Below are 13,097 nucleotides of genomic sequence, written 5' to 3'. Positions count from 1 at the left end.
AGAAGTCTACATAGTGGCAACTTTGTTGATGAGCCACGCTCCATCAGAGATCAGCAAAGTGGTAGTTAAGGTAGTGCACTTACTAATTCTGGTGATTTAGTTATCACAATTGCAGATCCGAAGAACAAGAGATTAGAATTATTTATTTTAGAAACGAAATCAAGATATGATGGATTATATAATGAGATGTTAAAAATATCTGATTAAATTTTATTAAGAAAATTTATTACTTTAGAATAACCGGATTTTATTTTTAATTGTCGTATATAAAAGAATTAAAAAAACAGTTATTACTATATATATAAACAAAGTAGATAAATTGTTTTAACTATAGTAAAAGAAACAATAAGAAAAAAAAAAGAATTAGCTGAAGAAATACTCTCACCACTATTGACAACTTTGCACTTTGCAAAGAGAAAAAATAATAACGTTACCCAAAATTGAAACATGGCGATTTAATTAGTAGGTCATGTTTATGTGAAAATTCCAAAAATTTTAATTTTATATTAACAGTTAGAGATATATTTATTAGTTATGCTTGGGCTATACTCTTAATGAAAAAATCTGTTATACCTATAACTAATGGTTTCAAAACAATTTTACTAGAATGCAGAACACCAGAAAAGTTATGAGTTGATAGAGATAGTGAGTTCTATTATAAAACGTTTAAATCTTTACTTAAAGAACATAAGTCATAATTATGCTCAACATATTGTGATTCAAAAACAGTATTTGTAGAAAGATTTAATAGGACATTATTACATATAATTAATAGACTAATGTTTTTAGTTGTTATTTGTTATTGGCTAAACATTCTAACTGTAGCAGTTACAACATAAAATAGCATTCATAACACCACAAAATGACACCTGCTGATGAATCAAAAATCTTGAAAATGTTAGATGTCTGTTCACTTTGATATATATAAAAACAAACCGCAATGTAGAGTTGCTGATGAAACTAATGAGAGGAGAAACAAATTATTCGAAGCCTTCCTTTTTCCGAAAGTTCAAAGCAAAACAGACTATAAAAACATTAGAAAAAAAATTACGCCAGAAATTCAGATTGCTATAAAATCCTTTGAAAATTAAATATGATGACAGTTTGGAAGACCATAAAAATTCTCGAAACACCAAACAAAGTCAGTATGAGATCACGTCTGCTCAATGGCTTTCAAATTGCGAATGTTTTGAACAGGGGTGTTTGAAATAAAGCGTTTTATTCAATTCCCAGTGAAAAACCAATTAAAGGTGGTAAGTTATCCAATATTTATACAAACCAAGGATCATTGATCTCTATATGTTCTCGCTAACATTGATAATAAACATCCAAATGTTTACTTTCTTAAAATTAATTTGCCAAGAATGTGCCAACCAGTTGGAAACTAGAAGTGTCAATCGAGACAACTATTATCTCGTGTATCACTCGTGCTACTAATAACACTGCACAATTTGCTCCACTTGTAAATAAACACAGTCATTTTTTCAGATGCGAGGCTGCTAATTTTCTTCCTTAAAAATTTTGACCTTATTGCAAACGTTAGTAAAAGTTTATTTAGTAAACCTCATATTTTGTGTGAGAAAGGAAAAAAAGTGTTTGATGTTGCCCATTTAGTTTCAAATTAATGTTCCTTTTTATCACAGAAATGATTTAGGTCCTGCCATCAACAAACCTAAAGAAATAATACAAAAGTTTTAGCACCGTTTATGCGGAAACTAACGTACGCAACTATTTAAACCAACCCAAAAGATGCTAGAAGTGCTTCTTTTTCAATTATGTCTTGATGATGTCAAGCAAAGAGTATCTGTTGACTACAAGAGTTTGTATACCAATGTGCCGGATAGAGAGGCTTATCAAATCGCTCCAAATAAACTCTACGCAAGCAACACGGCACAAGAGACCCAATTGAAAAAGTATTAAAGTTAGCATTTACAAATGTTCCACTCAAGCTTAACGGCATCTGATATGTACAATTGAATAATCCAGCTCTGGCTGAATCGCTAGCTTCAAAACTATCAAACGCATAGATGAAGTTTTTGATGCATCCCAGTCAAAATTAGAGCTCAGTGGAAAAATCTCCAGAGCTGATCGTAATGAGAATTGAAGAATGCAACCGATAGGTCAGTCTCTGAGAAAAAATTATCGAATTCGAGTGAAGCAAAAACCTATTTCTAGCAAAAAGCTAAAAAAAAAAGTAAAAAAATACCCTTATAATGGAGAATGATTGTTTTTTGGTACCTAATAAGGCAATGAACAACTAAGTTAAAGTAAAGGATTGTTCAAAAGGAATGTGGACTGCATTATTTGCACAGTTAGTGCTGAATCGAGCAAATACTTAACATTTGCAATTTCGTAACACAAAAACAAGCAATAAGTTTCAGAAAGTGTTAAAGACATATGGCTTGATGTCATTGGTAAAGGTGAGCAACGATAATACACCTTACTGTTTTTGGTACACAAAAGCAACTGAAACAGGAATAAAACTGAATTTTCGCCGCTGCTCACCTCTTCAAAAGAAGCAAAAAGTGGTTTTAAGAGAAAGTTCACACGGTTTTCGAACGCGACAATTATTTGATTAGCCTTCGATCTGGTGCATGAAAGAAAACATGAACTGGGTAACCAAAAAGCAATAGTCTTATGAATAGTCTTTGTAAACAGTGAACAAGAATTTATAGAAGATAATAATTGGAAGTAAAAATATATTGAGTACAAGAAACAAAGACCTTCAGAAAAACCAGACTAGATCTCATGAAAACCAACAATTTTGCTACAATAGAGAGGCAACTAAACGCAAAGTTTTGCTAGCACACTGAAAAATTTATATGGATTGCGAAATAAATTCACAACGCAAAAATTATTAATGTGCCTCACCGACCTAAAATTACCTTGAGACAAATATCTCTAGTCTCACGTGATACGTGATATGTATTGGATGTTGATCTAAAACAATAAAGCAAAAATTTTTTTCCGCATTGTTGAACGAAACCTGCAAAATCTGTACAAGAGGAAAGCTTAGGGTTAGGACAAATTTCTGAGTTACCCTAGAAATACAATAACATAACTAAAATAAAAAACCAGGAAAGAAAATTTCTTAAAAAAGATAAATGATTTAAAAATGAAAATGTAAATATTATGTATATGAAACTTTTCGATTTGAAGATTTTTAGATTTTCCTTAGAATTGTTTAAATTATGGTATCAGAAAATACATTTTCATTTTATCCCTACCCTCTACAATTAGGGTAACAGTTTTAACCTGGCGATGATTTTAAAGCTCGAAAAAGTTTGTTTCTAAAATAAGAATTAATTTTAAATCACTTCCTCCTTCAAATAAAACCGTAGTTTTTTTTTCTGAACACTGATATGGAAACCAAATATACATATTCACTTCTTCCAAATTTTACCAGAGCTCGATAGGCAATGGTAGTCCCAACTCAAATGAACTTCTGGCATTAAACTAAGGCCTTGTAATTTTTATAAAAACTGAACAAAAAATTCTTAAATATGGATTACTCAATACGGGCGAAATATTGAAGATTATAATTGAAAGCGTAATGAATATGAAAACGAAAAGATGCTTTATTTTCAATAAATGTATAATATATACAAGCATTTTCTGTTTTAATCAAACGGCGTAAACGCAAAAAATTCACATATGAGACGTTTTAAAACGAAAAAAACATTGCTTGGCTTTATAATTTTTTTGCAATTAAAAAATTGTCGAAAATAAATAGTTAAAGTCCTATTCATAATTAAAAAATCACAGTAAATATTTGAAATATCACAGTAAATAGTTAAATTCCTAATCATAGTTAAATTCCTATGAATAGTTAAATTCCTATTCATATTAAGTTAAATCCCTATTCATATATAAAAAATCAAAGTAAATATTTGAAAAATTACAGTAAATAAATATCTTTTAAAAAATCCTTCATGTTTGTTGTTTCGATGTTTAGTATTCGCAGAGATCAAAATCGATTGTTCCTTTTTCTAGCTGTTGTGTTGAAAAAAGAAGTATTGAGGTATTTCGGTTACCTGTGATCTTAGCAAAAGACTTTTTTGTTCGCCCATGCTGTTGATAATTTGCACTTGCACTAATATACTAATATACTAATTATGATTTCCTGATTTGCACTAATGATCTACTTGTTAGGCAGTTAAATTGTATTTTGATAGTCTAATTTTTTTTAAAAATTTAAGTCAATTTTAAATTTAATTTACAAACATATCCGCTATAACTAGCGTCATCAAGTCAAACGCAACAAAATTTAATCTATTTCCAATTGAAATGAATCAAATTCAATTAAAAAGCAAATTTGTAAAGTAAGAGGTTCTTGGAATATTGTTTATCATAAAAACAAAGTTTCTGTAATTTCTTTTTCCAATGCGTTTTCGATTTTCTTATCAACATCTTTGAATCTTTCAATTTTTGATTTTCGCATAGCATTTGAATTCTACCGTTTCGGTAACATTTTGGAACATTTCAAGGTTTTGATTCGCTAAAGTATTTTTTTCGAATTGAATAAAGTGACAACTGCTAACTAGTATTTCTATGTCAACTCTTGGCTTCGGTACCAATTACATGTGTTCAGCAGTGGCCTCGTTTGTGCTATATATTTTGTTTCGAGAGTCAAAACTTTTTTCGCGTTGCACTGGCTCATTATACGGCAATCAAACGCGCGTGATGTGCCACAACATTGGCTTACATACTAGCCTACCGTTGAATACTTTAATTGATGTTCTGCCATTCGCGTGGTTATGTGTCTGAAAGTGTATCCGACATAGACAGAATGGCATCCAGTACATCAGAACCTGGCTCTCAGGCTCTATGCCGGCCTGGTTCTTCACTGATTCCAATTGTCTAATAATCTCATAGAAACAATTATTCTCTCGTACGTATTAGAGGCCTGTAACTTCAATTTTGAAATTAAGGAAATTCGTTGTGATAATCTGAGTTCAATCTCGTGCTGACGTTTGTAAGGCTTCAACCAGTGTTAGTCAAGTTAATAAATTCTTGTCATGATTGACAAACTAACTTAGAAATCGCAAGATCTTAACTTAGCATAAAACAATAATATTACTAAGGAATCAAGTTCTAGCGTAATCAAGTTAGAGCCAACTGCTCTTGGTAACAGTTTCTTATGGTTCTAGATATAAAATGGTTGCACTATTCAAACAATTCGATTAAAGTAAATAATCAGGTAAAAAATTTATAACATCATTGTCTCATTGTCACTTGTATCGGATTAATCGATGAATTGAATTGTTTGCTCTACTGTTTGATTACTCTCTCTTCATCTTTCCATTGACCTGTGACATCACAGTTTGAGGCATAGGATTTAATGTTCCAACATCTAATCAACTAGCTTTGTCACTTGTCTTCTGCGGTTAACGTTGCTGTTGTAGCAGGCGTTGCTGCTTGCTTCACTGGTAGAGGACGCCCATCCTAGTTTCAATTTCACTGCAAACGGTGAAAGTTTATTGTCTGAATTTGAAATCTAATGGGTAAGGGATGTTATAACAGTCTTGTCAAAGAATAAATTGAAATTTGTTCAGATTGTAGCTCTGATTTGACAAAATCCTCAAAGTGAGTAGCAATCTTTCAACCCTTGCAGATCCCAATTTCAGGTTTTCATGAACAAAAAAAATTGGAATGTTGTCAATGGTCGAACTATCGGTACTATTTTACTCTTGACATCTTTCGATTCATGGATTCCTGCTACTGACAAAGACGCTTTTCGGCCTTGCAGTTGCAGTGTAGATACGATTGACTTACCTACAAGACAAATGAGGATCATGTATCACACATTGCTAGTACGGGGAGGTGCGGCTACCATAAAGTAATTCGATGAGCGCCACAGGGAGTCCTCCTCGTGTGATGATTGCCGCTACAGCTGTCGTAGAAACTGAAGCACTTGTCGTAGCCTCTTTCTTAGAGAAGTCACAGTGCAAAAAATTGTCGCCGTCCATAAATGGGTTTACTGCAAGTTCTACTTTTGCAAGTCCTTGATCGATGACCAGGTCCCAGACACTTGAAACAAAATCTGAACTTCTGCACATGTTCTCGTTGTTCATTCAGTTAATTGTTTTAGTTTTTTTGCAACACCAGATGGCGTGCAGTCAATTTTTGAATGGACATTCTGAATCTTTTAATTTTGTAGAATCTTCAACATTAGATGCTAAAGGACGAGAGTTGTGCTTGGGACTCTGGCTTCTGTATTTGTTTTGAAATGCTGACGTGCCTTATTGCTGGAACGTCGTCAAGGGCAAATGCGTTTGCGGTTGAGTCGTCCTAATTGATTTAGGAATTTGCGTTGAGAAATGTCCTACAACGGGTTGGAACAATGGGGGTAGTTTTCTGGAAGACGCTGAAAGGTTTTTCATCTCTGTCATGTGTGGAATTCTTAGGAGGATGAGTCGCAGCAATAGAAGATATTGGCCGTCTAGGGCCAACCTGATGGGCCACTGAATCTGACTGCCTGCCGTTATTTTAATCCAACTCCTTCTAAGTCGTCTGCCTGCAACACAGATGCTCCTGAATTTTTTTTTGTTCAATTTCCAGAAGCCCTCGCTCTTCATCGGCTTGAGTTTTCTTTAGTCATTTTCAGAGGCTCACTTTTGGTGTCGCAGACGTAGTTTGTCTTCTTCTTGTTTCAACATTAGACGTAATTTCTGTTGTTGTTGTTGTTGATGATGTTTTTGCCGTAAATGTAATTATTTTCGCCGACAACGTAGTTCTACTTCTTCACGCTTATGTTCAAACTCCAACTAACGCTCCCGATTTTAGCTCTCGGTTTTAGCTGTTTTTCAGCTCTTAGGTTTTCAAGCGCCATTTTGTCAATCTGTTGCCTTCTGGACGATCGCGAGTTGACTGGGTTCTTTTTTGCTTCCCTGTGTAGCAGAATGCCTAGAAGAGACCTCAACATTGTCTTCGACAATTCTTTTTGCTCCATTTCTTGACTCAATTAAAGTCTCATATAGGTTTTTAACAACAGCCGATATTGATGACAACAGCAATATTTGATTTCCTTTTGCAGGTTTGCAGGTTTGCAGGTACTGTTTTAGCATAAGTCGACAATAATAATTATTCTCACTTAAAGTCGTCAACCAGACCGTAGTAGTGTCTGAATGCACAATTTGTATGATTTATTCGTTAGTTGAATCTAATTTCATTAACAGCTGTTCCAGTTTGCTACGCAATGCTTGCTTGCAGGAGTCGTCTTAATTTTCAGTTCCAGATCTTCCTCGAGTTGCTTCACTGTAAAGCCATGTGTATTTTTCGGCTATTGTTTAGAATAGCAAAGTGTCTTTTCGATTGTTGAAAAAGCAGCTGCGATAATTTTCAGTTTTTCCAAGTTTTAGTATTTGTTCAACTAGCCATTTGAGTGTCTTCTTCTTTTCGCCCATATCGCGTTCTGTGTCAGCATCGAAATTCTTCAAATAATTTTGGTTCCAAATTTGCCGCTTTTGGCGTCAATTTTTTTTCCAAATCATCGTATGTCCGGACAAAACCAATTTTTTGAACAATCCAATTTGCTCATTTTCTAATCTCCGGAATGGGACTGAAATGTTGCATTCAGTCGTTTTCAAATATCTTTCGGGGCTCTCTCCAGCCATAGCAAGCATTTTGTTTTAGTACACGAAATTGAATTGAAGATTCGTTACTGCTCGTGTTGTTGTCTGGGTCAGCAAATCAAATGTTGCTGCTCAAAAATCTCGGCTGTAACGAATATCACAGCCCGTTTTTCGAGATCTTTGCCGGCCTGGTTCTTCAGTGAATCCGATTGTCTAATATTCTTGTAGAAGAAACCAATCGTTCGGACTCATTGAAGGACTGTCTGTGAGACAGGACAGGCCTTTGCGGAATGGATCTCATAATGATGTTGTTACACTGGACGGAACTGAACTGCCAAAGTTGTCCTGGACGTCTTATCATGAGGTCCAAAGCATCCGGTCAGGGACAAATTTAATGAAGTGCACTCCCTTGCGGATGTAGAAAGACTAGTTTGTGAGTTAAGGGAGAACAACACTGATGGTGATAAGTTATGTGAAATAAAATTGTCTGACAAATGGTACGTCAGGAAATTACGTGAGACACCAATGGATACAAGGGTTAAAGAAGCTAATGACTTTTTGAAAGATCAAAAACTACTAGCTATACCATTTGATAGTGGTTGCTGTTTTTGTTTATGAAACAGACAACATACTCGGAAAAACTAAATGAAATCCTCAGTTCTAGTCAGTTTGAATTTCGTAATGGAGAAAGTGCTGATCCAAAAATAAAACGGAGAAACTGATAAATTGCAGTTTGCACTAATTAATTAAACAGGGAAAGATAAGTGAAAAAATTTATCAACGGCTGAGGGCAACTGGATTATAACCGACCAGGCCTTATGGACTTGCTAAAGTTCATAAAAGCAGTACGCTGCTTCGGCTTCTTCTGTCAATACCTGGTAGCAGTTACGAGAACCTCAATAAATTTCTCTCTCCCTTTTTTGAGAGGTTACCGGATGCAAATATTGAAACTAAATCGAAATATGCCAGAGCCGATCTAGAGGCCATCAAATTGGATGGAGATGAGCTAGTTGTATCTTTCGATGTTAAAAGATTTTACACAAATGTACCGATTGAGGAGGCAATTGAAATTGAGCTTAAATAACTGTACTCCACTGACGAGGTACCTGAGATTCCGAGGTCAGCAATAAAGAGCCTTTTGAGACTAGCCGTAGCTAATGTTCACTCTAAGGGTAATAAAATGTGGTACACTCAATTGGACGGTTTAGCAATGGGTGCTTCGCTGGCGGTAATTTTGGCAAATTTATGGATGAAATATTTTGAAGAATGCCTACAGAAACCAAATGAGGGAAGGGAGAACAATACTCCTCACAAAAAGGTGATATGAAATGACTGTAACCGACGCGTTACTTTCTGAGGGAAAGGGGTCGAGTGCGAACCATGCAAAAACTGGTTTCATGCAAAAAGCCAAGACATCACTAACACAGAGTATGTGACCATGCAGAACATTGTTTGGACCTGTTCCTAATGTGCGGAATAAAACACAAAAGAGGACACACAGGAATTGAGTTTATTCAGAAAGGATGTAGATGATATAGTATGCACGGTCAAGGGGAACCCTCTAGATCACCTTGAGTATGCAAATTTTCCTCACAAGAAGTTACAATTCATTCTTGAGACACCAAACGGTAGTGGAGACTTGGCATTTCTAGATCTAAACATAAACTTGAACTAAGATCGAAAAATTAGCTGTCATTGGTATCATAATCCACTGATACTGGAATAGTCCTAAATTTCCGTAGCTGTGCACCATTACGACATAAGAAAAATGTGGTTCAAGGGACTGTGCATAGTATTTTCAATGCGACCGGTTACTGGCAATCCTTTAATGTAGCTCTCAAGAAAAGTCAGGAGATTGGGACAGAAAATCAATATCCAACTGAGCGGTGCTCTAGTATTGTTAACGGGACGTTGGATATAATAGTCACGAGGGAAAAGGTCACAACAAATCCCCTCCCCCCAAATTGAACAACATCTCAGAAAAGTAAAAAATCTTAACAATAGGGAACCTAAACTGAGGTTTTTTGTTCAATAGAGAGAAAATATTACTCAAAATTTTGCAAGTATACTGAAAAAAATTGTGTGATATTTAAATCATTTTCACATCAAGAAAGCTAAGAACTTGCTTGCCCACCCTGAAATCATCTTTTGATAAGAATATGAAATCCAATGTGGTATATAAAGTTACATGTAATGGCTGCAGTTCCATCTATGTTGGCCAAACCTGCCGACATGTTGCCACTAGAACTACAGAGCATCAAAAGAAGGATTCCCCTGAGGGACAACACCTCGTTGAATGTTGTGGTACAGCGCATAATACTGAATGGGAGATTCTTGATACATGTCGCGGGGTTGAAAAACTAATGACGACAGAAGCGATCTGCATCAAAGAGCTGAAACCGCAATCAATTGGCGAGGCGGGAATTGACATTGAAGTATTAGTTCAAATGCAACAATTTGACTTTTAGAATTCAAAAACTATTCTGATACATGTTAATTCGAAACTTTGTCACCCCCAACAAATAAAAATTAAAAGCAGATAGGAATGAAAGTGAAAATCCTTTCTCCGGAATATAAAGCATTGTACCCGGGATTTTCAAAAACTCCAGAATAAAAATGCAAATGATTTTAGTGTAATAAGTGTAAATAAAATGATTGAAATGCAATTTTAACTGTAGATGATTTCAGAAATTCGATTTTAGTTCAATTTATTTCTTAGAATTAGAGTCAAAGCAAAATTATATACTTCGTTTTTAAACCTGACGATGAACGCAATGTTCGAAAACGTTCGTGTTTTAAATCAATTCATGTTTTAATTGACAATTACTTCTGCTCTAATGTAATTTCATTTTGAATGAAGAAAAGAAAATCCTATTGTGATAATCCATGTTCAATTACGCGCTGAAGTGTATAAAGCTTAAGCCAGTGTTAGTAATGTTTCTTAAGTCTTGTCATGAAAACTTAAGTAAATTAGAAATTAAATAACTTTAATATCTAGCAAAATTTATCATAAAACACTACAATTATTAAAGAACCAAGTTATATTCTAATCTGAGAGCCAACAGCTATGGGTAACAGTTTCCAATGGCTCTAAAAACAAAATGATTTTACTATTCAAACGATTCGGGTGAAAAATCAGGTACATTTCAATTATGACATCGTTATCATTTGTTTCTTTTTGTTTAATTAGGTAAAGGTCTTTAATTATCTGTTTACGTAGTAAATGTCAAATTACTGCAATGTTTGCTTTTGTTGACATTAGCAGCGATGGTTATTACGTAGCTCTGAATGACTCAAATGTAGGGTTTGAGTCATTTAGAGCTCTAATGAACTAAATTATCATAAAATAAACAATTTCACAAATTTCATAAATGACAATATATCAAAAAAATTAATAGTTGACAAACTATCAAAAAATGCCAATTTTGCATCATAAAAGTGCTAATAGCCACAACTGTGGGTATGATGCCATAACGTTCATGGGTCCATGGATAGCTTATAGGTTACCCTAACCGTTTGCTATAACCTCGTGTTGCTCAGGTTTTCCCTTCCCAAAAGGGGGTGAACAATTTTTTGGTCTCAACTAGGTTTATAGTTTCCGTGTTTTGTAGATCACTGTAAGATGGTTTATCTTTTGTAGCTTTTCTGTAAGTCTAATGCTTAATTGGCCTCTATATTGTAAGAAAAGTGTGGGTGTGTCATTCTGCTTCAGCTTATTGTTTGACTCGCATTCCTCTTTTCTTTTTGAGGTTTTTTTAGTCACCTAAAATTTTTCCGATTGTCTGATTTTACAATGCCTGTCGACCAATTTTCCGGATATTGAATTTTTCGCCATATGTTTTTGTTGAATTTTAGAGCTTCGTCTAAGTTTTGCCAGTTGCTGGTAGATCGAAAGAGCCTATGGTTAGTACCCTCTACAATTTTATGGGGCCGTCTTATTTAAAGTTTAACTACAATCAACAATAAATTTTTAGACAAAATGGTTTTGATCCGGGGTACATACTTTCAAACTACGAGAAGTCATACTGAGGACACTATAGGGCGTACATATAATCTGGAAACACGAGATGATGATGTTTTTCTCCTTTCGTATCCTCGGACTGGTACCACCTGGACGCAGAATATCATGCTAGCTCTCAAACATGACACCGAGTTCCTGAAAACAGTAACTGACGGCGAACAACTGGCCCATCATTTTACGTTCTTGGAACTTGTTTCTCATTTCTTTTCTGAGCCAGTGGATGTGAGAGTTGCCCGTCAATCGTCTCCAAGATTCTTCAAGACGCATTTGCCAGTCCAGGCGGCCCCTAAAGAAATTATTGAGAAGAAAAGGAAATGCGTCTTTGTATTTCGGAACCCTAAAGACGCCGTGATAAGCTTTCACAAATTTTACCATTCTAACAAGCGAATCGATCCACCGGAAAGCTTTGATTCATTCGTACAGGATTTTTTATCAGGAACTGTCAACTATGGTGATTACTGGCAATGGTGCAAAGAGTGGTTTAAGCATATCAACAGCAACCCAGAACTTTGTTTCTTTATGTTTTATGAAGAGCTGTTAGTCGACTTTGAAACAAACGTGAGGAACCTGGGCAAGTTTCTGGGATTCGAGCCTTCTGATGAGAAACTGGCTGATATAAAGAAGGCAACGTCTATTGAGAGCATGGCAAATCGAATTCAGATATTTGACTCTTTCATTGGCCAAGGACAATCGAAGTCATATGAGAAGAAACTGAGCAAGGAGATAATCGACGAGTTCGACAAGAAAACGAAGGATGAGCTTTCTGATACAGGCTATGTTGACAAGTTTTTAGTATAAATCTGGAAATGGACGCTAATGTAATCTTATCTATCATTTCATGCTCTAATGGTGCTCTACATTATTCAATGATTTTACATAATTTTATGCGTTTATATATCAAATATCATTAAGCGGATAGTGATTTTATTTTTATAACAGAAAAATTTTCTATTCTTGATTACAATCCTCCAATTTATTTAAAGGCCAGCCTGGATTTTTGCCGACTCAGTTTTGGAGCATCGATATCTTTTGCAGAGATAAAAGTTGCACCATTAAAATGCGACCGAAAAACTTAATCCATCCTTTGAGACTTCATTTTTTAGTTGCTCTCGAACGAAATATGATTATGCAAAATGTGTCTTTATTATGCAAAATTTTTGCTTGACAATTTTGCATTTTTGTTCTAGAACGTTCTGTGACTTTTCAAGTGACTTTTTTACACTTCGCTGCTCTCTTCTTGATCCCAATAACTCGCACTCCGAAGTGAAGTTTGCTGCTAAAGTAAAAAGGATTGTAGCATAAGAAAGGACAAGGGACTGATAGCTGAGTGGTGACGATTCCGTCAAGGACTCTGGAGGTCGTGCGTTTGAATCTCACCCTAGTCGGTTCTTGCACACAAAACAAAAATTTACTAGGCCACATTCCTTGCATTAAATGCCCCTGCCGGTTCCTATTTTTACGTTTCCTACGAAACGTCAAAACCAAATTTTTACTTTTCCTAC

At 35.1% G+C, this 13,097-nt stretch overlaps 2 protein-coding genes across 3 annotated transcripts in view; one reads left to right on the top strand and one right to left on the bottom strand.

Annotated features, from left to right (window-relative positions):
• LOC142341447 (uncharacterized) overlaps nt 1-13,097 on the bottom strand; it is a 545,892-nt gene that overhangs the window by 108,659 nt on the left and 424,136 nt on the right. The window lies entirely within an intron of this gene.
• On the top strand, nt 10,692-12,553 carry LOC142340712 (sulfotransferase 1E1-like). Its single transcript, XM_075391411.1, has 2 exons — nt 10,692-10,713; nt 11,549-12,553. Exon 2 carries the CDS (start codon nt 11,554-11,556, stop codon nt 12,391-12,393), a length of 840 nt encoding a protein of 279 aa, XP_075247526.1. The 5' UTR covers nt 10,692-10,713; nt 11,549-11,553; the 3' UTR covers nt 12,394-12,553.

The sequence above is a fragment of the Convolutriloba macropyga genome, chromosome 6, assembly GCF_964194025.1.
Source record: "Convolutriloba macropyga chromosome 6, txConMacr16.3, whole genome shotgun sequence".
In the NCBI taxonomy this organism is placed as follows: Eukaryota; Metazoa; Xenacoelomorpha; order Acoela; family Convolutidae; genus Convolutriloba; species Convolutriloba macropyga.
The sequence above is the reverse complement of the archived record's forward strand: the minus strand, read 5'-3'. Positions and strand labels throughout refer to the sequence as shown.